This window comes from Herpailurus yagouaroundi, unplaced genomic scaffold (assembly GCF_014898765.1).
Source record: "Herpailurus yagouaroundi ecotype Mexico unplaced genomic scaffold, PumYag 253, whole genome shotgun sequence".
Classification (NCBI taxonomy): domain Eukaryota; kingdom Metazoa; phylum Chordata; class Mammalia; order Carnivora; family Felidae; genus Herpailurus; species Herpailurus yagouaroundi.
Genome location: NW_024412470.1, coordinates 10,352,669 through 10,376,711, shown reverse-complemented (window position 1 = coordinate 10,376,711; position 24,043 = coordinate 10,352,669). Strand labels below are relative to the sequence as shown.

Here is a 24,043-nt window from a genome sequence, read left to right as displayed (position 1 = left end):
CCAAATGGTTGTTAATAATGAAGAGATTAATCTTTATTTTTTGCCTGAGGCTTACTTTCTTTACTGTTGCTGTTTTATTATCTGTCACATTAAGTTAATATTAACTGCCTTGAACTTTGTAGTACTATTTATATATTGCTTACTTCTGTTTTTGTCTCCATAACCCTAGACACTTAAGATAATAGTACTGTCTTGATCTCAAACACCTGTGAGGGCTCTGAAATCATGTGACAGTTCTTTATTTATGTATAATAGTATAAGATGGCTATTCAGATGACCCAGAATATGCTTATATTTAAGTAAGAAACATTGTCATCTAAATGAAAAAAAAAAAAAAAACTTTAAGAGTCCCTCTAAGAAGTGTATTGACTTCTATTTTGAGAAACGTAGTTTTATCTTCTAGGATTAAAAAAAAAAATTAGAAATTTTATTTTAGAAGTTTGAAAAGGTACTGTATAGTAGAAAAAAGAAAATTGTCCATTTTTCTGTGGATCTCTTCTTGCTTACATAACCATTTTAATATTTGATATAATTGAAGATTCAGCTGAAGTCTCGTTATGAAGTTGGGTAGTAGCAGTTATATTATTTATGGCCAATTGTGTCTGAGGTTTGATTTCTAGATCTTTTTATTCTTCTAATATCCTTTTGCTGATATCCTTTTCCTGAAACCTACAGGAAAATAATTTTGATACTCTTGATTTTGACTTGGATTTGATGCCTTGGGAGACAGGCATTTTGGACATCAACAACCAGTTCTGTCCAGGTAATGGTGTATTTCACTGGTAAATATTTTTAAACAGATCCATTTTATTTTGTAGTTTGGTAACAGTCGATACTAGGTGGGGTTACTGGGCTACTTTGATGGGTCAAAAATCCCAGGGACTATATATTCTACTTTTGATGTGGCAGGGAAGGTTTTAGTGGAAGGTTTTAGTCGCATAATGAATTGAGAATTCATACCCAAAATCTCGATTTTGAATTATATACAGTATCTCTGTAAGAGGTTAGCCTGTCTGAGAACCAGGCAGAATTTAGGGAATCAAAGAGAAGAAGCTTGGGGTCACCCGAACTTGGGAAGTTGGTGTAGGGGTCCCATGCGTCTGATACACGTGCTTCTGTGGAAGGGGCACCCCCCTGGCTGATGCTAGTATCTTTAAGGAACCCTGATAAAGTACATTTGGGATGTGCTCAGAGAGGCTGGGACCTGGAGGAAACTGTCACTTCTGGGATGAAGCTGATGGGAGGAGGAAGAAACCCCCTTCTGCCCTCTCTTCACTTTAGCGTCCTTCTAGTATCTCCCACTGATGGGGCCTAAAAGGGAGCCGGCTGGGACATGTCTCAATAATGTGCGTCGCAGACTATAAATAGGAGGTAGACTTAGCGCGGAGAGATAGTGAGTCAGTCAGTCACCCGCACATCCTCCCATCCAAATTGCAGTCCTCCCCACCCCTGCATGTCCCAGTCCCTCATTTTATATATTCCTGTGTCTTGCCCAATACCTGTCTTCCCTCAAAGAATATGGGCTACCCAAGGCCGGTGTTCTGGTTACTATTGTCAGGTAGCAAACTACTCTAGAGCTTTGTGGCTTAAAGCAACAACCGTTTTATTATGCTCCCAGGATCAGTGAGTCAGGACAGGGTACGCCAAGGGTGGCTTTCTTCCGCCGTGTGATGTCCAGACCGCAACTGGGAAGATTGAAAGGCTGGAGTAGCTTGAAAGTTGGGGGCTAGAATTACCTTAATATCTCTTCACTCACGTTATCTCTTGCCTGGCCTGAATGGCTTGATGACCAGGAGTGTCAGAGCACCTGCACCTGGTCTTTCTGTGCGGCTGAGCTTGCTCTCAGCTTGGTGGTCTCAGGCAGTCAGCCTGCAGAGGCTCCGATCTAAGTGTTCCAGCACGCAGAGTAGAAGCTGCGTTTGCCTAATGTCTCCCAGCCTTGGAATCCATGGAGCGTGACTTCTATACTCTGTTGATGGAAGGAGTCCTAAGACCCCCTTGCTTCAAACGGAGGGAAACAGATGCTGCTTCTCACTGGGGAAGGGCAAGATCACATTACAGATTAGGAGGGATGGTAGAGATTTTGCAGCTAACTCTGGACAGTGCAGTCTGTTGCAGGGATGTGCCCTCTCTCATTCCCACCCTGTCGCAGACTTGACACCCAGGAACGTGGCCTCGGCTGTAGTTGCTCGAAAGATGTGAACAGTATGTGCGATTTAATCGTACTGCCACGAGTGTTTTCCAAAACACTTGTTGTCGATTTCCTATACTTTGAAGAGTGATTTTTGGACGAACCTGTAATGTTTTGCATATGGTATAATATTCCGAAGGTCCGACAAGTCTGTATGGTAGAAAGATGTCTCCTTCAGCTGCCGTTCCTCAGCCAGCACGTTCTCCCCGGAGACAACCACAGTTACCGACGTGTTCATGTTTATCCTTCCAGAGAACTAGTGCACCTGAGGGAAGATACATACATATGCACGTATATCATTTATCATACAAATGGTAGCCTACTCGATTCACTGTTTTCTGCATCTTGAATTTACATTCGATGATGTGTTTTGGTGACCTTAGCTTCAGTGTGATTGGATTTTAGGAGTAGATTTTACCTTCTTTCCTCCTAACTGTATTCTGAGTTTGTATGGTGCAGCGGGAAAATTTTTACTCCCTGTTTCTCCGTTAAAGGCATTAAGGCAGAGCCTCAGCCACCTTCTCCAGCCTCTTCGAGTTGTTCAGTCTCCTCTCCTCAGTCCGTGGACTCTTGTTCTTCAACCCAGCACGTTCCTGTAAGTAGCCAGTCTTTTACTGTGATTTTTAAAAAAAATTTTTTTGAAGTTTTTTAAAATTTATTTTTGAGAGACAGAGACAGAGCGCAAGGGGGGGAGGGGCAGAGAGAGGGAGACACAGAATCTGAAGCAGGCTTCAGGCTCTGAGCTGTCAGCACAGAGCCTGACGCAGGGCTCGAACTCACACACCGCGAGATCATGACCTAAGCTGAAGTCAGACACTTAACCGACTGAGCCACCCCAGGCACCCCCTTTTATGGTGATTTTACAGTGATTTTGATTATAATGCTGTCTGGGAGTTCTGCATGTGGAAGAGGCAGTTAACATTTACTAAATGCTACTGTGAATCTTATTACCTCCTTTAATCCTGAGGGAATGGAGTCTCCAGGAAGGGCCTTGGGAGGGCAATAAATTCTTTGTCTCTTTGGTTTTGCCCTCCTTCCCCTATGTTCTTGCCTTCATGATTTCATTTTCTTTGCACTTTACCAGTATCCAATATTTTTTTGTTGTTGTTCATTGGCTTACTGTCTTTTCTCCCTGGTGCCCTCTCTCTTGCCTGTTAGAATATACATTCTTTGAGGACAGGGAAGGCTCTAAGATGGTCTGTTTTTGTAATGCTTTGGTCATAGAACTAGAATGGATTTTTTTTTTAATTTTTTTTAAGGTTTTATTTTTGAGAGAGAAAGATAGAGAGCGAGCAATCAAGCAGGTGAGGGGCAGACAGAGGGAGACACAGAATCCGAAGCAGGCTCCAGGCTCTGAGCTGTTAGCACAGAGCCTGACGTGGGGCTCAAACTCAAAAACCGTGAGATCATAACCTGAGCCGAAGTCCGACACTCAGCCGACTGAGCCCCCCAGGTGCCCCATAGTTTTTGTTTTTTTGTTTTTTTTGATGTTAAGAAAGTATCCCTCTAATTCTTTTTTAAATTTTTTTTTTTTCAACGTTTATTTATTTTTGGGACAGAGAGAGACAGAGCATGAACGGGCGAGGGGCAGAGAGAGAGGGAGACACAGAATCGGAAACAGGCTCCAGGCTCTGAGCCATCAGCCCAGAGCCCGACGCGGGGCTCGAACTCACGGACCGTGAGATCGTGACCTGGTTGAAGTCGGACGCTTAACCGACTGCGCCACCCAGGCGCCCCAGTATCCCTCTAATTCTTGTGTTTTAGGACTTTTATGAGGAATACTTGCTGAATGTTATGAAATAACCTTTTAAGCATCTAAGGCCATGAAGATAATCGTATCCTCTTGTGTTGTTATCTTGTACTCTTTGGTTTCTCCCAGATACACTCTGAAATACTGTAAGGTTCATAGAGCCCAGTGTGTGGCTGGGGCTGAGTAGTTGTTGAGGATCATTGAGCGACACAGCTCTCATTCTCACCGGCATGACTGGGAATGACCATTTCTCCCCTATTATCTCCAGGTCATTTTAACTTCTTTTCTTCTGATCGAAAAAAAACAAAAAACAAAACAAAAAGATTTTTTAAAAAAACGTGCCTTTAGCTACCATTTGCATTTTTTTCATTGAAGTGGCTGTTCCTGTCCTTGTCTATCTTGGGCAGATATGTGCCCCAGTATTTATCTTTTTAATTATGGTCTATTTTTTTTATTATCTATTTATTAAACAAATTTTTTTTAATGTTTATTTATTTTTGAGACAGAGGGAGTGCGAATGGGGGAGGGGCAGAGAGAGAGGGAGACACAGAATCGGAAACAGGCTCCAGGCTCCGAGCTGTCAGCACAGAGCCCGATGCGGGGCTCGAACCCACAAACTGTGAGATCATGACCTGAGCCGAAGTCAGGCACTCAACGGACTGAGCCACCCAGGCGCCCCTGGTCTATTTTTTATTATAAAATATTTTAATTACTGTTTGTTCAAATTTCTTGCTTCTTCCTTTATGGCTTCTGGGTTTTTTTTTGTTGTTGTTGTTGTTTTAAGGGAGCCTACGTTATGCTTAGAGTAAACGAATATTCTCTTAATTAAAAAAAATATGTTTTTAAGTTTATTTATTTCTTTTTGAGAGAGAGAGAGAGGGAATATCCCAAGCAGACTCCACACCACCAGTGTAGAGCCCAGTGCGGAGCTCGAACCCACGAACCGTGAAATCATGACCCAAGCCGAAATCAAGTCAGGTGCTCAACCTGCTGAGCCACCCAGGCGCCCCTCTTAATTTTCCTTTTAATACTCTTACAGAGTATTTTGAAGATGGTATGATGTATTTATATATGTCTATTCTATTATTCTATGTAACATCTTTTTCTCTCAAAATAGAAATGCTACTTTTATCCTATGTTAAATTTCCGTATGCCAACAAAATGAGACAGATCCGCTAAATGTTAACACTTGGAAAATGTTATCTTTGTACATCTCTGTATTACCAATTCATCCATTAAATAAAATAGCCCTGTTCCTTTTAGTGTTTGTCTTTCTTTCAAAACATTTGGGACAAAGACGGCATTAATAAATAAAGAATAAAAATTAGTAAGAACGATTTGTTTTGAGTTTCTTGTAAGACTGAATAGGAGATTGGGGGAAAAGGATATTGGCATTTTCACCATAGACTTATCATATACTAAATGTTTATATAGCTAGGAACCAAATAAATACCAAGCTTGTGGGAGGAAATGTAGAAGCAGATCCCATCTTTAATATGAGAGGAATAACATAGAATACTCTGCAGTTCGGGTTATTTTTCCCTAGTATTGATGGATAATGCTTATTTATCCAGTCTCTTAGTACTTAGTATACAAAGTTTCAAATATATTACACCTTTGCCTTGAAGTTGTCCTGAAGCGTTTATCTGCTTATGTATGGATCTTGCCCCTCTAAGCAATTTTCTGCTCAAGGACCGTATGCTTCTGCATGAATCTGTTTGTGTTTCATGTTGCTACAGGAGGAGTTGGATTTGTCTTCTGCTTCCCAGATGTCTCCCCTTTCCTTGTACGGTGAAAGCTCTCATAGTCCCTCCTCAGCAGAGCCACTGAAAGAAGATAAGCCCATCATTGGCCCTAGGAGCAGAGTTGGTATGACTCCATGTCCTAACTTGGACTGAGCTTAGGTTCCGTTTTTAAAAAGAAAACGTTGGATTAAGTTCGTGTTTATTAAGCTGGGTTTTTGGTTTTAAAAGAGTGGACCTGTTTTGTTTGTTATGGTTAGTTAATGTGGAGAGGAAAGGCAGGGAATCATCTTCTTTGGTTGTTTTGTCTTTATAGGTGAAAAATGCTTTAAAGTAGAAGTAGGCCTCATCATTTTCAAGAGAGAATGCAAAGATTCAGTTAAAGATATTGATTGTGAGGGCCATTTAGTTGTGACATTTATTACCTCTTAATCTTTAGGCTTTATTCAGTGATTTTTAGCTGTTCTCCTTTACCAGTTCATATATCCCCTTCCCAATGCTGCAGCTTGGTCAGAAAGGAAGATCTCGCTACTTATAATTTTTTTTTTTTTAAATTTTTTTTTTTCAACGTTTATTTATTTTTTGGGACAGAGAGAGACAGAGCATGAATGGGGGAGGGGCAGAGAGAGAGGGAGACACAGAATCGGAAACAGGCTCCAGGCTCTGAGCCATCAGCCCAGAGCCTGACGCGGGGCTCGAACTCACAGACCGTGAGATCGTGACCTGGCTGAAGTCGGACGCTTAACCGACTGCGCCACCCAGGCACCCCTAATTTTTTTTTTTAATGTTTATTTATTTCTGAGATAGAGACAGAGCATGAGTGGGGGGAGGGGCAGAGAGAGAGAGAGAGAGAGAGAGGGAGGGAGAGAGAGGGAGAGGGAGACAAAGAATCTGAAGCAGGCTCCAGGCTCCGAGCTGTCAGCACAGACCCCGACGCGGGGGCTCAAACTCACAAACTGAGATCATGACCCGAGCCGAGGTTGGTCGCTCAACCAACTGAGCCGCCCAGGCGCCCCTCTCACTATTTATAAAATAAATAAGTCATGGAGATGTCGTGTATAGCATGGTGACTGTCGTTAATAATACTGTGTTGCATATTAGAAAATTGTTAAGAGATTACATTTTAAAAATTATCATCCTAAAAATTGTAACTGTGCTAACGTGGTAATTCGACTTACTGTGATGATCATTACATGCTACAAATACCGAATCATGTCGTACACCTGAAATTCATATAAGGTTATATATCAATTGTACCTGGAAAGAAAAGGGGAAGACCTCAGATTAAGGACCTTTCTTGAGTCCAGTAAGATCTAGAGTGGCTGTGCTTAAACTCAGTTGAGGATACTTACTAAGAAGTCAAGATAATGTGTAGAAAAAGGTGTATAATGGAAGCTGTGTTCCGGGAATTGCTTTCAGATTGATTTGTGATTTGTTTGGATTTTCTCCAGCAAATGGAGTGACTCCAAAGAAAAAAATTCAGATGACTTCAAAACCTTCAATTCAGCCCAAGCCTTTAATACTTCCAGCAGCACCCAAGACTCAGACAAACTCCAGCGTTCCAGCAAAAACCATCATAATTCAGACACTGCCAACACTGATGCCATTGGCAAAGCAGCAACCAATTATCAGCATACATCCTGCACCCGCTAAAGGTACCTGAGTAGAATCTGAGGCTGCGTGTGTTTAAGTGATGGGCACTAAGGTTGTGTCATGTCATTTGTTTTATCTTGGGTTATAATTTCTGAGCACACGCTGAGTGCCAGGAATTGTCCTTGGTTTTGAGGATTCGCAGAGATGACTAATACGTGGTTCCTATCCTAACAAGGGAGATAGCTCTCCAGATGAGTTATGTTTGATACGTCTTTTTTCTTACAGTTTTAGTTAGGAAAATAACTGTCAGGCTTGTGATTTTGTATAGCCACTTGTAATGAAGAAGAAAATCTGGGAAACTTCCTTGGTATCATTTCATCTTGAGGTTTTTGTGTCTATGAACTCTTGTTTTTTGTTTTAAACTTTTTTTTAACGTTTATTTTTGAGAGAGAGGGACAGAAAAAGAAAGTGCACACGAGCAGGGGTGGGACAGAGAGAAAGAGGGACAGAGGATCCAGATCAGGCTCTGTGCTGGCAGCAGAGAGCCCGATGTGGGACTTGAACTCACAAACCATGAGATCATGAAGTCAGATGCTTAACCAACTGAGCCACCCAGGCGCCCCTGAACTCTTGTTTTTAAGAACAGGTCAGCATATAAAATAACATTACAGGTCTAATAGGTGAGTTTTGGCAGAAGGATCAGGCTCTTAGTCTCTGCAGAGGCAACATGGTTTGGTAAACATGATCGTGAGTAGGGGCATTAGAAAGGAATCTGGGGGTGCCTGGGTGGCTCAGTCGCTTGGGTGTCGGACTTCGGCTCAGGTCGTGGTCTCACGGTTTATGAGTTTGAGCCCCGCATCGGGCTCGGTGCTGACAGCTCGGAGCCTGGAGCCTGGAGCCTGCTTTGGATTCTGTGTCTTCTCCTCTCTCTGCCCCTCCCCCACTTGTCCTCTGTCTCTGTCTATCAAAAATAAATAAATGTAAAAAAAAAAAAATAAAATAAGAAAAAAAGACCAGAATCTGAATGCTTGTCTTCATGTAGTTAAGAATGTGTGTGTTTCTATATTTTATCCACCAGATGGCCTCACATACTTGATTCTGCAGGAATTACATCTAGCATTGCAAGAAGTTATTGAGAGAAGTTCATGTTTGAGGATTTGGTAACTGTGCAGATATAGGAATCATTTGCACATGGAGATGTCTTAGGCAGATTGCCTATCACTCTCTTCATATTGCTATGTGCACACAAGAGTAAAGGAAAACTTGTTTAACGTTCTTTCCCTGAATTTAGGACTAGGTCTTAATGGGGCATGGGTTATAAACAAACCACCACTGTTACACTTGTCTTTATGGCGCTGTTCCCAGCTCTGGGTTGTTCATTCACTTCTTTGGAGCAAGAAGAGCAAGTTTTAATGAGAGCAAAGGTCATAAATTTGATTTCTAGTTAATTTGTTAGTTTTGTTCTATTCCAAGGTCATGAACGATAGGACACTGACAAAGAGGAGAACCAGGTGGGAGACTGGACGAGCCAGTGAAAAATCCATCAATCTCTACCAACCCCCCTCCCCCCCCGACAAACCTGAGATACCTGTGCTTTCAGTGCAGAGTCAGAACTGCTGCCTTTATCGTGCGAAAAATAGTGGTCCTACAGAATGGGTGTGCTTGTGGTCTGTGAATGGATGTAAAGTGTTCATGAACTCCTTGAAATAAGATGTAAGATTTATTGTATATGTGGATTTTTCAAGGAGTAGTCTCCAAAACTTTTATCGGGATTTCAGAAGGGTCTGTATCTTCCCAAAGGCTAAGAATTTAAACTTGTCAAGAACCTCGTTATAGTTCCTGTAATGTATTAAAACACAAGTATACAAAGCAACACTTGACATTATTATGACAAGTGTGTAAAGCAAAGGGTATTGCTAAGAATTTGCTCTTAGCAGATCATGCTTGAGTGATAGGAGACAAACTGTTCTTTTCTGAGCAGGTTATCAGGTTCAGAAACCTGAATCACACATTATTCAGAATGTCAGTGCCTTCCCATTATCTGAAGATAGTACTTATGTTTGGGGAGCAGGTGCTAATATAAGGTGCTTGTCTGTTTTTGTAGTACAATCTAGAGAGTTGGTGTTATTAAAACATACAGATTTAAGTATGTCTTCCATTTATTTGAAATAGGTAGAGGGGAAATACAGGAAAGGCATTTTACAGGTAATCAACGTAAGTATCAGCAGTAAATATTTTACTATTAAAAGAGAAGTAATTCTTATAGGATTAAGTTCAAATTCTCTCACTTGGAAGTTAAGTGCACCATGGTTTGGCTCTAGTTTCGTTTTCTAACTTTACATTATAATCACTCCTTTTTATAAACCCAACTTCCTCTTCTAGCCTGATGAATCTGGCCGCTGTCCCTTGAATTCTCATGTTTTCCCTAGTTTCTTGGCTCAGACCGTTCTGTCTTGCCTGGAACAATTTCTGCCCCTAAGTCCGCTAAGACTGTTAGGAGGAGTGCAGGTGAGGGCTGGTGAAAGCCTGCTGTATCAGTGAGAATGGAGATCCAGGATAGAGAGTGCGAGTATGGAAAAGTGCAGAATCACAGGCTTGGTGATTGGATGGTTTGGAAGGGGAATGAAGGATAGAGCGGAATGTATCCTGTCTTGGGCTTTTTTTTTTTTTTTTAATTTTTTTATGTTTTTTCATTTTTGATAGAGTGCAAGCAGGGGAGGTGCAGAGAGAGAGAGAGGGAGACACAGAATCCGAAGCAGGCTCCAGGCTCTGAGCTGTCAGTGCAGAGCCTGATGTGGGGCTCGAACCCACGAACTGTGAGATCATGACGTGGGCTGAAGTCGGACACTCAACCGACTGAGCCACCCAAGCACCCCCTGTCTTGGGCTTTTTGAGTGGATGATAGCGCAAGTCATTGAAACGGACGATGGAAGTGATATAACTTGCCCCAGGTCATTCTGCTCATGAGAGGTAGAGTCAGAACCTGGGCCCAGGGGGTCTGGCTCATGGCCTGTAATTAGTCACGATACTACTTTGTTGCCGCTAAAAGAACGCAGAGATGTGCCCCTTGATCTCAAGAATTCTAATTGGGAGTTAACACATTTATGTAAACAGTTAAATAGCAGTCACTATGAGAACTAATGAATTAATAATACATGCAGTACCCTTCATGGAAGCTATTATTATACAGAAATGGCAGTTAATGATAAATAACAGCCAACATTGAGGTTCTTCCTGTGTGTGGCAGACACTGTTATAAGTGTTTCAGTGCATTATCTTGTTGAATCCTTACATCAGCTCTGTGAGGATAGGGACTATTATTATCTTCATTTTACAGAGGAGAAAATTAAGACACAGAGAAATTATTTACCCCAGGTCGCATAGCTGTCCTATTTTAGACAAGGTAGGCATTCAGCAATGCTGGATACATAGTTTGAGGCCTTTGAAGAAGATTGACAAGAAAGAACTATTACAATCGATGAGTCATACATAGAAGCATTTAGCATTGAATCTAGCCATGTTCTGTTAAGGGGGATTTGCGTGTAATGCTTAAGAGGATTTTGAGCAGGCTGAAAGGGATAAACAGCCTTTTGGTATGTCCTTTTGGACCGTTTCCACGCTAGGAACAGCCGTCACTATGTTCAGCTGCTAACTGAGGCCCAGAACAGTTCTTTGCATTACATTTTACGATCTGTGAGCACCTTCGGGTCCCTGTTTAGCAAGTCACTCTGAGTTTTTCTTGAACACGTTGTAATAGAAATTTCTCCCCATTCAGTCTTGAGACCCAAGCAGGCCTGGAGTATTTAGAGGATCCTCGGTTTAGATGCTAGCTGATTTGGGGATAGTTGTGTACCCTGGGATGAGAGGGCTTGACGTGCGTTACAGAAAACAGGAGGCGGCGGTGGCCTGGTTGGACTCGGAGCCACATTCGGTCCACAGACCTTGCCTCAGTGGTGCTCTGTCTCCCTCACTCCATGATGTGGTTCTCTCAGCAAGGGGATGCTGCCAGCTAGGCCACAGACAGGACAGACTTGGGTTATTCTTCTGAGTTGAAGAAATATCCCGAAGCCTCCTGCATGTGTTAGCTGGAACTAGACGTATGATCCCTGTCTTTGAAATGACTTAACGCTTTACACTTACCCCTCTTGTCTTTGGAATAATCCCAAAGGTCACCGAACAGTGTTTCATTTCGGGACCTTTTTATTGTACTTTTGAAACTCACAAGATGTGGAACACTGCTTCTAATAATGCTCTTTCTCAAAGTATGGTTTTAGGTCAAGTGGTTCCCAGCCTACAAACTGTGGACCTAAGGTGTGGGTGGTGGGAGTGGTAGCCTTGGGCATTGTGCAAAAGGCATCTGCAAACCCATATAGGGGGCAGGCATTTTCTATACACTGAATACTTTGTTTTATATATCTTTGTACTCCGGGTTTTCAGGTTTTTGTGGCTATAGTTCCGAGTAATAAACTACAGATTTATTTTAAATTTTTACTAAGTTCTTAATAGCCTTTTCTCAACATGTATTTTCTCAGTCCCCGGAAACTGAATGGACAGCCCTGACCATCTTGGGTGGCCATGATACTTTTTAAAAAAAATTTTTCTTCTTAATATTTATTTACTTTTGTGTGTGTATGAGAGAGAGAGAGAGAGGGAGGGAGGGAGGGAGGGAGAGGGGCAGAGAGAGATGCAGAATCTGAAGCAGGCTCCAGGCTCTGAGCTTGTCAGCACAGAGCCTGACACGGGGCTCGAACCCAAGAGCTGTGAGATCGTGACCTGAACTGAAGTTGGGTGCTTCACCGACTGACCCACCCAGTTGCCCCATACTTTTTGATGTTAAAGAAAAACACTTATATTCAGGGTGGGAACCCTTGGTTGAAGTTTTACATAATGATGAGTTAATAATGAGTGTTGTGGTTTCTTAACAAGTGTTACTAAAACACTTGGCATTTGGTCACATGCTATTTAATTTATTTTTATATTTGCACATTTGGTCTAAGCATATTTATATCTGCTTCTGAGTCATTTCCTTATTTTATACGTTTTTGTTTCATAAAAGGAGTCCAAGGGAAAAGAAGATAAAAATGTTTAGTGATCATTTTTGTCCAAGTAAATTGTACGTATTACTTTTACATCTTTTGTGCTAATTTAATAATTTATCTGGGATGTAATGCTGTTAACTAAATTCTACTTTTAGTATGCTTTTTGAGGCCATCTGAAACAAAGACTTTGATTTAATAGATGTGACTTTTTTTTTATGCTAAGACAGGTGTTCTTAGCAAACAGGTGTTCCGAAGTATTATTTAGATTTTCAGTTTTCCTTGATCCTTTGAAATACCGAGCTGAGTTTTACATGGGTCGTGTTACGCTGTCTGAAAGTATAATGCTTTTTTTTTCCCCTTAAAGAAGAATTATAAATATTTATGTAATTTTAGTTGCTGGTTACTTTAGTACCTTTATTTTGTTAGATATTTTGCTCAAGCAGCTGTGGATATTGGGGGAGGCTTTCAGCACCTGATAAAATTGGCCGGATCTGAAAGGAAACATTGAGCAGGCAAGTAAGATTTTTAATAGACCACAGTTATGAGTTATAGGAGTCTTCTTTAGGTTAATGATACTGATTCTCCAATTAACATAATTGAAAAAATAATGTTAAATGTGAGGATTGAGAAAAGATTTGTAGGCCATTTTGTGTGTGTAGGGGGAGTTGGTATTGTCTACAGACTGTTTTAAATTACGGATTTATGTTTCCTGTGCCTGTTAGCTGCGAATTCATCTCAGATGGTTTTAACATTTTTTTTAAACAAGGGTATCATGAACAACTTTATAAAAAATATATTAAAAATTTTTTTTCTAACATTTGTTTATTTTTGAGAGAGAGAGAGAGAGACAGACAGACAGACAGACAGAGACAGAGTATGAGCAGGGGAGGGTCAGAGAGAGGGAGACGCAGAATCCAAAGCAGGCTTCAGGCTCTAAGCTGTCAGCACAGAGCCCAACACGGGGCTCGAACTCACGAGCCTTCGAGCTGTGAGATCATGACCTGAGCTGAAGTCAGCCGCTCAACTGACTGAGCCACCCAGGCACCCCCAAAAGTATATTTTTAATTGAAGTCTAATTAACATACAGTCTTACTAAGTGTTTCGGGTGTGCAGGTAACGCCTGAACAACTCTATACATTACTCAGTGCTTATCACAGGAAGTGTGCTCTACATCCCTTTATCTCACCCTTTTCCCACCCTCCTCCCCACTGGCGACCACCCGTTCTCTGTATTTAAGGGTCTGGTTTTTGTTGCTGTTTGTCCTTTTTCTCTGTTGGTTTGTTTTGTTTCTTAGATTCCACATATGAATGAAATCATGCGGTATTTGTCTTTCTCTGACTTATTTCACGTAGCATTATGTTATCTAGATCCATCCATGTTGTTGCAAACAGCAAGATCTCGTTCTTTTTTATGTATTCCACTGCCTGTATTTACCACATCCTCATCCATTCATCTGTTGATGCACACTTGGGTTGCATATGTATTTTGGCTATTATAAATATTGCTGCAAGTTTTAACATTTTGATATTTGTAGCTCCTGTCTTTCCACGTATTGAGTTACTGAATCACCGTTTATATATTTTTGGTGTTGCATTTCTAAATCCGATTAATTTAAAATACATGGCTCTCTTGGGGCGCCTGGGTGGCTCAGTCAGTTGAGCCATGACCACCTTTGGCTCAGGTTATGATCTCGCAGTTCATGGGTTCGAGCCCCGTGTCGGGCTCTGTGCTGACAGCTCAGAGCCTGGAGCCTGCTTTGGATTCTGTGTCTCCCTGTCTCTCTGCCCTTTGCCTGCTCACTCTCTTTCTCTCTCTCTCTTTCAAAAATAAACATTAAAAACAATTTAAAAAATAAAATACGTGGCTCTCAGTGTTCAGTATAAAAGTCTTGTTACTTACAATATGAAAAATATTTTTTAGTACTAATTTCAGAGGTTGATAGAAAAATCTATGTATAACTTACCAAGTTTGGCACGCATACAGTTGAGAAAAAATATGGAAATACATTATTAATGATAACTTCAAAGGGAACAAATTCAGTTTTCATTAAAAATACAACAATAGAAGTTTGTGTGTGTGCTGCTATTGATTATGTTTTAATTGGTGGGGTTTTTGTTTCTGTTTTTTTTTTTAATGTTTATTTATTTATTTTGAGAGAGAGAGCACAAGCAGGGGAGGGACAGAGGGAGAAAGGGAGAATCCCAAGCAGGCTCTGTGCTATCAGCATAGAGCCCAGTGCGGGGCTCGAACCCATGAAACTGTGAGATCATGACCTGCAAAATCAAGAGCCAGATGCCTAAGCAACTAAACCACCCAGGCACCCCCTTCATTGGTGGTTTTAAATCCCTTCAGTGTCATCTTCCTGTTACAGCCACAGAAGAGACATGAGTGTTTGGCATCCTCTGCCTCAGTGGTCGTGCACGCTGTGATTCCTTCCCTTCTTTCTGCACTCAGGTCCAACAGTAGTGCTCTCTTCGCCTGCCGTGCTCCAGCTTCAGGCACCTGGAGTCCTGCCCTCTCCTGCCCCGGTCCTTGCTGTCACCGGGGGAGCCACGCAACTACCTAATCCCATGGTGAATGTGGTACCGGCCCCTGTGGCCAACAGCCTGGCGAATGGAAAACTCTCTGTGACTAAACCTGTCCTACAAAGCACCGTGAGAAGTGTGGGCTCAGATGTAAGTGTTGAAACCCAGTGCTTTATCACACCTGATTTCAAAACCAACAGAACCAAGACACGCTTTGTTTTCCTTGCCTTGTTTCTGTTTTCTAAATTATTTTATACTGCCTCAAATAAAGGAATGTGCTGGGATTGCACATCCGTTATTTGGTGGCAGATTATTTTGTTAGAATCCAAGCGAAAGGTTTGAAAGAGGCTAAAGTTGTTTGATAAAAAGTGACGTATAGGGGCGCCTGGGTGGCTCAGTCGATTGAGCGTCCGACTTCGGCTCAGGTCATGATCTCATGGTTTGGTTCGTGAGTTCAAGCCCCACGTCGGGCTCTGTGCTGACAGCTTAGAGCCTGGAGCCTGCTTCAGATTCTGTGTCTCCCTCTCTCTCTGACCCTCCCCCGTTCATGCTGTGTCTCTCTCTGTCTCAAAAATAAATAAACGTTAAAAAAAAAATTAAAAAAAAAAAATAAAGCTTTGGGGCGCCTGGGTGGCTGAGTCAGTTGAGCATCTGATTTCGGCTCAGGTCATGATCTCACAGTCTGTGGGTTCGAGCCCCACGTCGGGCTCTGTGCTGACAGCTCAGAGCGTGGAGCCTGCTTCCTATCCTGTGTCTCCCTCTCTCTCTGCCCCTCCCCCACTCTCACTTTGTCTCACTCTGTCTCTCAAAAATAAATAAATGTAAAAAAAAAAAATTAAAATAAATAAAGCTTAAAAAATTAAAAAAAAAAAAAAGTGACGTATGCATACTTTGCTGTAACTCCTTCTTTCGAGCCCTCTCCTCACATTCTTCAAGCCCTTCCCCAGCCCAGGCAGATACTAGTGTCTTACAGGATTCTTTCAGGTCTCCTGATTGAAATGTCTTTGGCAAGACCCAGATAAGAGTCTGTAGACTATTTTCTCATCAGGGTTTATATTTCTGTCCTGACTTATGAAGGGTTTTCACCCCTGGGTAATAACTTCCTGCTCTTAGGAGTTGGTGTTTTCCCATCTTTGCAAATCTTCGGGTTTTCTAGCCTGTTGAAGGTTTCTTTTTTTTGTAATTTATAAATCACAGAGTTTCCTAAGATCTGGCCTCCCTGAAGCCAGTTATAGCATTTGCCAGCTAACTCTGCTTTCTTAAAAAGTGGTACAAAAATACCTCACGTTATGTACTAAGAAGTAATTGAATATCATGGGCCTAAAGTTTAATGAAAGTTAAAGTCAAATAACCATTCTAATAACCAGTCTAATAACCATCTCTCAAATTGTTACTGGGAAGCCAAACTCATATGTTTTCTTTAAGATAAAAGTAGATATTACTGACAGTGAATATTGCCACACTACCTTTTCTTCAGGTATTGCGAAGTACTTTTAAAGTCCTAAAGCGCTGTGAGTTCTGAAGGTTATCGAGTACTGTCTGATCGGTCCACCCTAATTTATTGTCAGCCCAGTAGTGAAATTGCTCCTCTGTTGCATTAAACACAACCGAGTGACCTCAGCCGGCAATATTGTAAAGACCCATAACAAAGGAATATTTTCTGATGAAGCAGAACATTGAAGGTCTGCAGTAATTCCCATAGCGTTTATAGGTATTGAAAACTGCACCCAGACGCGGGGGAAGATTAGTGTCGGATGAGAATAGACATGGATGGTACAGGATTAGCCTTGACTGTTAACGTTCCTTTAATTTGAGGTCCAGAAAAGGTTAAGCACAGTGCTTATGGCATAATAGGCACTAATACACAGTGTGTGTTTCAGTTGAAGATGAAACGATACGCTGGCATTTGCTTGAAATACTCTGGGGGTGGGGCAGGGAACCCAAGATGGAGGAAACAAGATCGGCAAAATGTTGACAATCATCAAAGTTGGGTGTGTCGTCTTTCTTTCCTTCCTTGTGGTGTGTGGGAAAATTTCCACAGTAAGTAAACAACAATCGGCATCCAAACCAATTCCGTGGTTTTGTCAGTTAAAAAGTTGTATGGGGCACCTGAGTGGCTCCGTCGGTTGAGCATCCGATTCTTGATTTCAGGTCAGGTCATGATCCCAGGGTCATGGAATCGAGTTCCTGGTTGGGCTCTGTGCTGAATGTGGAGCCTGCTAGGGATTCTCTCTCTTCTACCCTCCACCCTTCCTCTGCCCCTCCCCTGCTTGCACATGCGTACTTGTTCTCTCACTCTTTTTCAAAAAAAAAAAAAAAAGGATGGGGGGGAGCCTGGGTGGCTCAGTCGGTTAAGCGTCCGACTTCGGCTCAGGTCATGATCTCACAGTTTGTGGGTTCGAGCCCCGCGTCGGGCTGTGTGCTGACAGCTCAGAGCCTGGAGCCTGCCTCGATTCTGTGTCTCCCTTTCTCTCTGCTCCTCGCCTGCTTGCTCTCTCTCTCTCTCTCTCTCTCTCTCAAATATAAATAAACATAAAAAAATTAAAAAAGAATGGGGCGCCTGGGTGGCGCAGTTGGTTAAGCGTCCGACTTTAGCCAGGTCACTATCTCGCGGTCTGTGAGTTCGAGCCCCGCGTCAGGCTCTGGGCTGATGGCTCGGAGCCTGGAGCCTGTTTCCGATTCTGTGTCTCCCTCTCTCTCTCTCTGCCCCTCCCCCGTTCATGCTGTTTCTCTCTGTCCCAAAAATAAATAAACGTTGAAAAAAAAAAAAGAAAAAAAAGATGGTACAACCAATAAAAGAAAGGGTGTGCTTTTCATAGGAGGCCGAGAAGGCTAAGAATAATGAAAGAGGATTTTTAAAATGACCCTTTAAGTTTTCCTTTTAATCCTCTTTAAATTATAAATTGAATGTTTCTTCTGTGCAATGGAACTAGCAACAGAAAATATCAAAGTTGTCTTTATTCCATGTTAGGACATTTAAAGTATTTATTTTTTTATTTTTAATTTTTTTAATGTTTGTTTCTTTTTGAGAGACAGAGTGAGTGTGTGTGTGCTTGCATATGAGTGGGGAGGGGCAGAGAGAGAGGGAGACTCAGATTCTGAAACAGGCTCCACGCTCTGAGCTGTCACCACAGAGCCCGATGTGGGACTCGAACTCATGACCTGTGAGATCATGACCTGAACTGAAGTTGGATGCTTAACCTACTGAGCCACCCAAGTGCCCCTAAAGTATTTGTTATGAAATACCTTAGACATGGAAAAAGGTAGAGACTAATTAGAACTTTAGAAAATATAGATTAACAGTATGTCACAGTTGTTAAAATACTAACATAATGTTAGTCCGTATTCATAGACTTACAACGTCCGATCATGGGCCAGTCCAGAGGAATGTGGCTAGGATGGGAAGGGTGTCTGGAAACTATGTTCTGGGTAGAGGCAGCGTTTAAGGTTTGGAATGACTCAGTAAACTGAAGAACACTGAATGTAGATCTGAGAGGCAATTCTAGGACGTGAAGGTTGATGTGTGGAAAACAGGGTGATTGATCTGGGTTATTCCAGAGGACTCAACTAGAACAGGTACAGGAGGCGTTGTTTAGAAAGGGTCCTTCTGGGGCGCCTGGGTGGCGCAGTCGGTTAAGCGTCCGACTTCAGCCAGGTCACGATCTCGCGGGCTGGGAGTTCGAGCCCCGCGTCGGGCTCTGGGCTGATGGCTCAGAGCCTGGAGCCTGTTTCCGATTCTGTGTCTCCCTCTCTCTCTGCCCCTCCCCCGTTCATGCTCTGTCTCTCTCTGTCCCAAAAATAAATAAACGTTGAAAAAAAAAATTTGGAAAGGGTCCTTCCAATCCTAAAATCCTTTGATCCAGTCATTGTATTTAAAAATAGGAGGAGATCTTTTAACTTCTTTCTTCCAGCTAATATCTGAATAATAAGCATCTTTTTTTAAAATTATTTTTTAATGTTTATTTTTGAGAGAGAGCGAGAGGGACAGAGTGCAAGCAGGGGAGGGGCAGAGAGAGAGAGGGAGACACAGAATCTGAAGCGGGCTCCAGGCTCTAAGCTGTCAGCACAGAGCCCCACTGGGGACTTCAACTTGTGAACCGCAAGATCATGACCTGAGCCCAAGTAGGATGCTTAACCAACTGAGTCACCCAGGCGCCCCTTAAATAATGAGCATCTTAATGTTGGTACTCATCATTGTGTTCTGCTGACCCATTTTGTAATCTCTGAACATTTCAGTTGATTATTTATTGATCAATTAGACATTCACTGTAACTTCTCTGGTGCGAAAGACCATGTTTGTTCTGCTCTTACACCCTTGAGAGTATTCTGTAAATCTGGTGAATAATTTACTGATGAAGCCTCCATCAACATTGAACTGGGGGATGTGTGAGATGCAGAAGTATAGAACCAATAGGTATGATTTTTTTTTTAAGCAGTATTTATTGGCTAGCATTCTTACTACTTTTCAGAGTTTAGAGTCGACAGTATTATAGGAGAAAGATTTCAAGTACTGTGTGTCTAGTGCAAGAGACCTAAAGGCGATTAGAATAAATTTTCTAGTCAACCTGAGTTGAGGTTTTGTGCTTATTTTTCCTTGGCCTGCATATCAGGAAGTGAGCCAGGCTTTTTCAGTATGAGTTTTCTGGTAGAGGTTTTGACTTAATGTTTATTTCAAGTGAAGAAACATCAGTCTGTCCTATCAGCTGGCCAAGCCTCTCAGGAACCCAAAGTAAATTTGTTCCAGAAGGAGCTGCAGGAAACTTTGATCTGCTGGGATGGTCTCCTGTGTTAGTAACTTGGTTGACCTTAATAGTGCGTGCATTTGTTAGACTCAAGTCCCATGAAATTATGATAAATTTGAAGTGGTATAAATTTCTGATTAAAAATGGCCCAAAAGAAAAATTTTTCATTATGTGCTTTTTGTGCTTTTAAGCCAAAAGTGTGGTGAAAAAGCAGTAATTCAGCAAAAGAAAGCGTATCAGTCTTTTGTGGCTTTGTAAGGCTGACATGGCTTCTTTTTTCCTACCTTTTTTGTTCTTTTGTTTGGCTAGTTTCAGTCTCTGGAGACCTGCTACTGCCCTAAGTAGCGTTTTTTGCATACCATATTCTGCAAACTGCATTAAGTGCCACATTTTCTGTTATGAAACAGTTTGCCTGGTTCAAATTATAATCTCACTCTTCCTGCCTTTTGCTGGTAAATCTGTTCTGTTTAACTCTTGGAAACCTCACCTAAGTTTTCAAGAAATGTGGTTGGTTTTTGGCTCTGATCGTGATGGAAAAAATGAACATGGTCTCTCATTTCAGGGTAGAAATTCTCTTATGCAGTTTCTTAGTAAATGGCAATCTTGGAACTATAGAGTTGCCTTCATAGGAGAGCGTGCTTATCTTTCTTTAAAGGGCCGTTGAATGTTGCCAGACGTGGAACCAAGGGCTGAAAGCAAGCAGTCTGTTTAAATCTGCATTGCCATAACTACTACCCTCTACCCACCATAATTCCATGAAGTTCCTGAAGCATTATAGCTCTGGTTTTAGGTCCATGGAGTTATATTGTTGTAGTTGTCTTGTTTGGGATAAAAGACCAGGAAAAAAAAAAGTGTGGTGAAATTGTATTGTGTGTCCTTCGCACTGGGCCAAGGTGAAGCAAACCCCTATTGGAAATCAGTAGGTGGTAACAGTGGAAAGAAAATGATCAGGAGCTAGGTCAGAACTAGAAATCACATCAGATGGGAGGCTGATCTGGGAGAAATCACATCAGATGGGAGGCTGATCAGAGACAGGCTCTGCTGACAGGAGGCCCCAGGCCTTCTTCTCAGCCCATTCACCCCATGAAGCATCTTACAAACCTTTTATTACCTTGTACTCTCTAATTCTTTACTTAGTGACCTTGACCCTCCCATCCCAGTCTCCTCCCTTTGGGGGATCCTACCCTAATCACTAAAGCCATCATAAGAAGCTGGGTGCTGGGGAGATCCCTTTCTACCTGCCTGCAGGTATTAGAAATCGCGTGAATGGGATTCTTCTAGCATAGTGAACTGGAACTTTGTCACTTCGTTTCTCTGGAGACACCGTTATACCGTTAGGTTTAAGATTTTGGGTATGTTAGTACTGTGAGCGTGGAGGTCACATGATCTGGGCCCAGACGGATGCTGTGCACACGGTGTTTCTTTATTGCAGTGAAGGAATGCTGAGCTTTACAGCAAGTGGTGGGCAAGTTTCCTCATTGTCCAGAGGAAGACATTACCTCATCTCTCAAGGTTTCTTGCTGGAAACAGCCCTGAGAAATGGCCTGGGTAAAGAGTGGTCAGGGCCTTGTATTCTTGGCATGCCCGGGAAGACGTATAGTAACACGACTCACAAGAGACCCTAGAGAAGTCCCTTTCAAGGAGAATACAAATCTAACGTAATTTATTTCCAGTGCAAAGCAATGCAGAGAAACTGTTAGAAAAATGGAGAGTGCTTGTGCTCTATTTTGGAAAAAAAAATTTCTTTTTCTTTTTGAATGACGCTTAAGCTGCTCGTTTTATCTGTGACACCCAAGAATGGGTTCTCTGTTAGGTCTAAGAGTGAGCTGAATATCCTTAAATGGTGTGGCCAGCTTAGATCTAAGAAGATAAATAATGAATAGATACTTTTTATGACTAAATTCCTTCACAACACAGACATGGGATCATGATATTTCTGTAGGCTTTGAAAGTCAAGGAATCCATCAGAACAAATTCAACAGGAAGGATTTGGAGACCGAAAAAGCCATCCAGATTTTAGTAAAAGATTATTTCTGTGCTGACTGCTTTCTGGCTTTGCGGCTAGCAGGGACTCTGCAGATCAGAGAAAAAGATGCTTTGTTAAAATATTTGTAGTTTCTCCTTAGATGGAGGTGTGGGCCTTCTAAAAATTTATCTTGAATAAGGACTTTGGCAAATCATTTCATTTGTGGTTACAGTGGTTTTGGAAAGGGAACAGAAGGTGTTTCTCCCCCCGCCCTGCTGGTACCGCACTTAGATTTGTGTCATTAGGTTAGATTTGTGAACTGTGGCAGCTGTGGCATTCTTTGTTCTGTTTTTGTTTTTTTTTTTCAGTTTGGCATCTTGATCAGGTTAATAAATAATTCTTGAAAAAAATTTTTTTAACGTTTACTTATTTTTGAGAGAGAGAGACAGAGCATGAGCAGGGGAGGGGCATAGAGAGAGGGAGGCACAGAATCCGAAGCAGGCTCCAGGCTCCAGGCTCCAGGCTCTGAGCTGTCAGCACAGAGCCTGATGCGGGGCTCACACTCACGGACTCCAAGATCATGACCTGAGCCGAAGTCGGCCGCTTAACCGACTGAGCCACCCAGGCACCCCAGGAAATAATTATTTTTAAAGGGATGCTGATTTCCATCTTAATAAATAATTAATACTTAACTCCCTTTTCTCTGGTTTCCCTTCCTGCAACCTGTTCCTGAAGACGGTCCTTCCATGCCCCACATGCTTTGTAGCTACTTGGTTCCCCTGTCCAGAAGCAGTCACTGTTACTAGTTTTTCATGCGTCATTCCTGAGACAGTTCCTTAATATATTGGTATTTACAGTTTTACCTATTTACCTATTTTACAGAAACGGTAACTAGTGTCTACATGCTGTCCTGCACCTTCCTTTTTCCCTTCAGTATATCTTCGCGTACTTGCCATATCGGCACTTAGAACGTTTTCTTGTTCCTTTACTAGCTGCGTGGTAGCCTGTTTCGTTAGGGTGTCCTAATTACTTAAGGTTTTTTCTTTATAAGCAGTCCCTTCGTTGAATAACTCGGTACTCATTTAATTTTGTTTACGTGCAAGTATATGTGTAGGAGAAATTCCTAGAACTGAAATTAGAGGCAGAAGGCAGGTAGTTTTTACGTTTTGATAGATATTGTCAAATGGCCCTCCATAGGGTAATTCTAATTTATTCTTCCACTTTGAGTGTATGAGAGAGAGTGCCAGTCACAGGGCCATGGATGGTGTCTCCACACACAGCTCCCTTTTCTTCACGTCCCCCCTTTCCTTGCATCATTGATTATAGTACTGGGTATGTGCATTTGTCTGGAGAGAGAGTCTGTAGCTTTCTATGTAATTTTTTTTTTAATAGCTTGTTGAGATAAAGTTCACCTTTAAAAGAGCTAAAATTTAGTGGTTTTCAGTATATTCACAAAGTTGTGCTATGACAGGAGCTGCTATCTAATTGCAGAATGTTCTCATCCCCCTAAAAAGAACCTCCATACCCATTAGTGGTCATTCCTATTCCCCTCCTCTCCCCAGCCCCTGGCAATCACTAACCTGCTTTCTGTTTGTATGGAATTGCCTATCCTGGACATATTATGTCATGGAATTATACACAGGGTGGCCTTTTGTGTCTTCCTTCCTTCCTTCCTTCCTTCCTTCCTTCCTTCCTTCCTCTTTCTTTCTTTCTTTCTTTCTTTCTTTCTTTCTTTCTTTCTTTCTTAGTTTATTTATTTTGAGAGAGAGACAGAAAGAGAGAGCATGAGTGGGGAGGGGAAGAGAGAGAGAGAGAAGGAGAGAGAGAGAATCCCAAGCAGGCTCCACACTGTCAGCGCAGAAGAGCCTGATGTGGGACTCGAACTCACCATGTGATGGTGACCTGAGCCAAAACCAAGAGTTGGACACTCAACTGACACAGAGAGAGAGAGAGAGAGAGAGTGTGAGCATGAGCAGGGGAGGGGCAGAGAGAGAGGGAGAGAGAGAATCCCAAGCAGGCTCTGTACTGTCAGCACAGAGCCTAATGTGGGGCTCAATCTCACAAACTATGAGATCATGCAAGAGTCGATGCTTAACCAGCTGAGCCACACAGGCGCCCTGAGATCAAAATCAAGGAGGCTTAACTGACTGAGCCACCCAGGCGCCCCCAAACCCTTTTTGATTTAGAGAGTATTTACAAATCAGTGAGAAAAATGCAAGTTAACCCAATAATCAAATGGATAAAATATGTGACTAGATAATTCACAAAGGAGAATGGCCAGGTATTTCGATGGCTATCTATTCTGGAAGGGGCGTGTCCCCTGGAAGATTATATTTTATGACTCTGTGAAAGGATATTAATTATTAATGGAGGAGAACTTTTGACTGGTTAAATAATGATATGCAAGGATTAAAAATGTTAGGGTTAAAATTTTCTGTGGCTCTGCCGGTGTGTGTGTGTGTGTGTGTGTGTGTGTGTGTGTGTGTGTGTGTGTG

At 42.0% G+C, this 24,043-nt stretch overlaps 1 protein-coding gene across 4 annotated transcripts in view; it reads left to right on the top strand.

Moving 5' to 3' along the window:
- The window catches only part of ATF6 (activating transcription factor 6), a 209,274-nt gene that overhangs the window by 13,835 nt on the left and 171,396 nt on the right, over positions 1–24,043 (top strand). For all 4 annotated transcript variants that reach the window (XM_040460897.1, XM_040460896.1, XM_040460898.1 and 1 more), the window contains exons 3-7: positions 676–763; positions 2,686–2,786; positions 5,681–5,810; positions 7,135–7,338; positions 14,770–14,990. In XM_040460897.1, the coding sequence (XP_040316831.1) occupies positions 676–763; positions 2,686–2,786; positions 5,681–5,810; positions 7,135–7,338; positions 14,770–14,990 (744 nt within the window). The remainder of the gene's footprint in view (positions 1–675; positions 764–2,685; positions 2,787–5,680; positions 5,811–7,134; positions 7,339–14,769; positions 14,991–24,043) is intronic.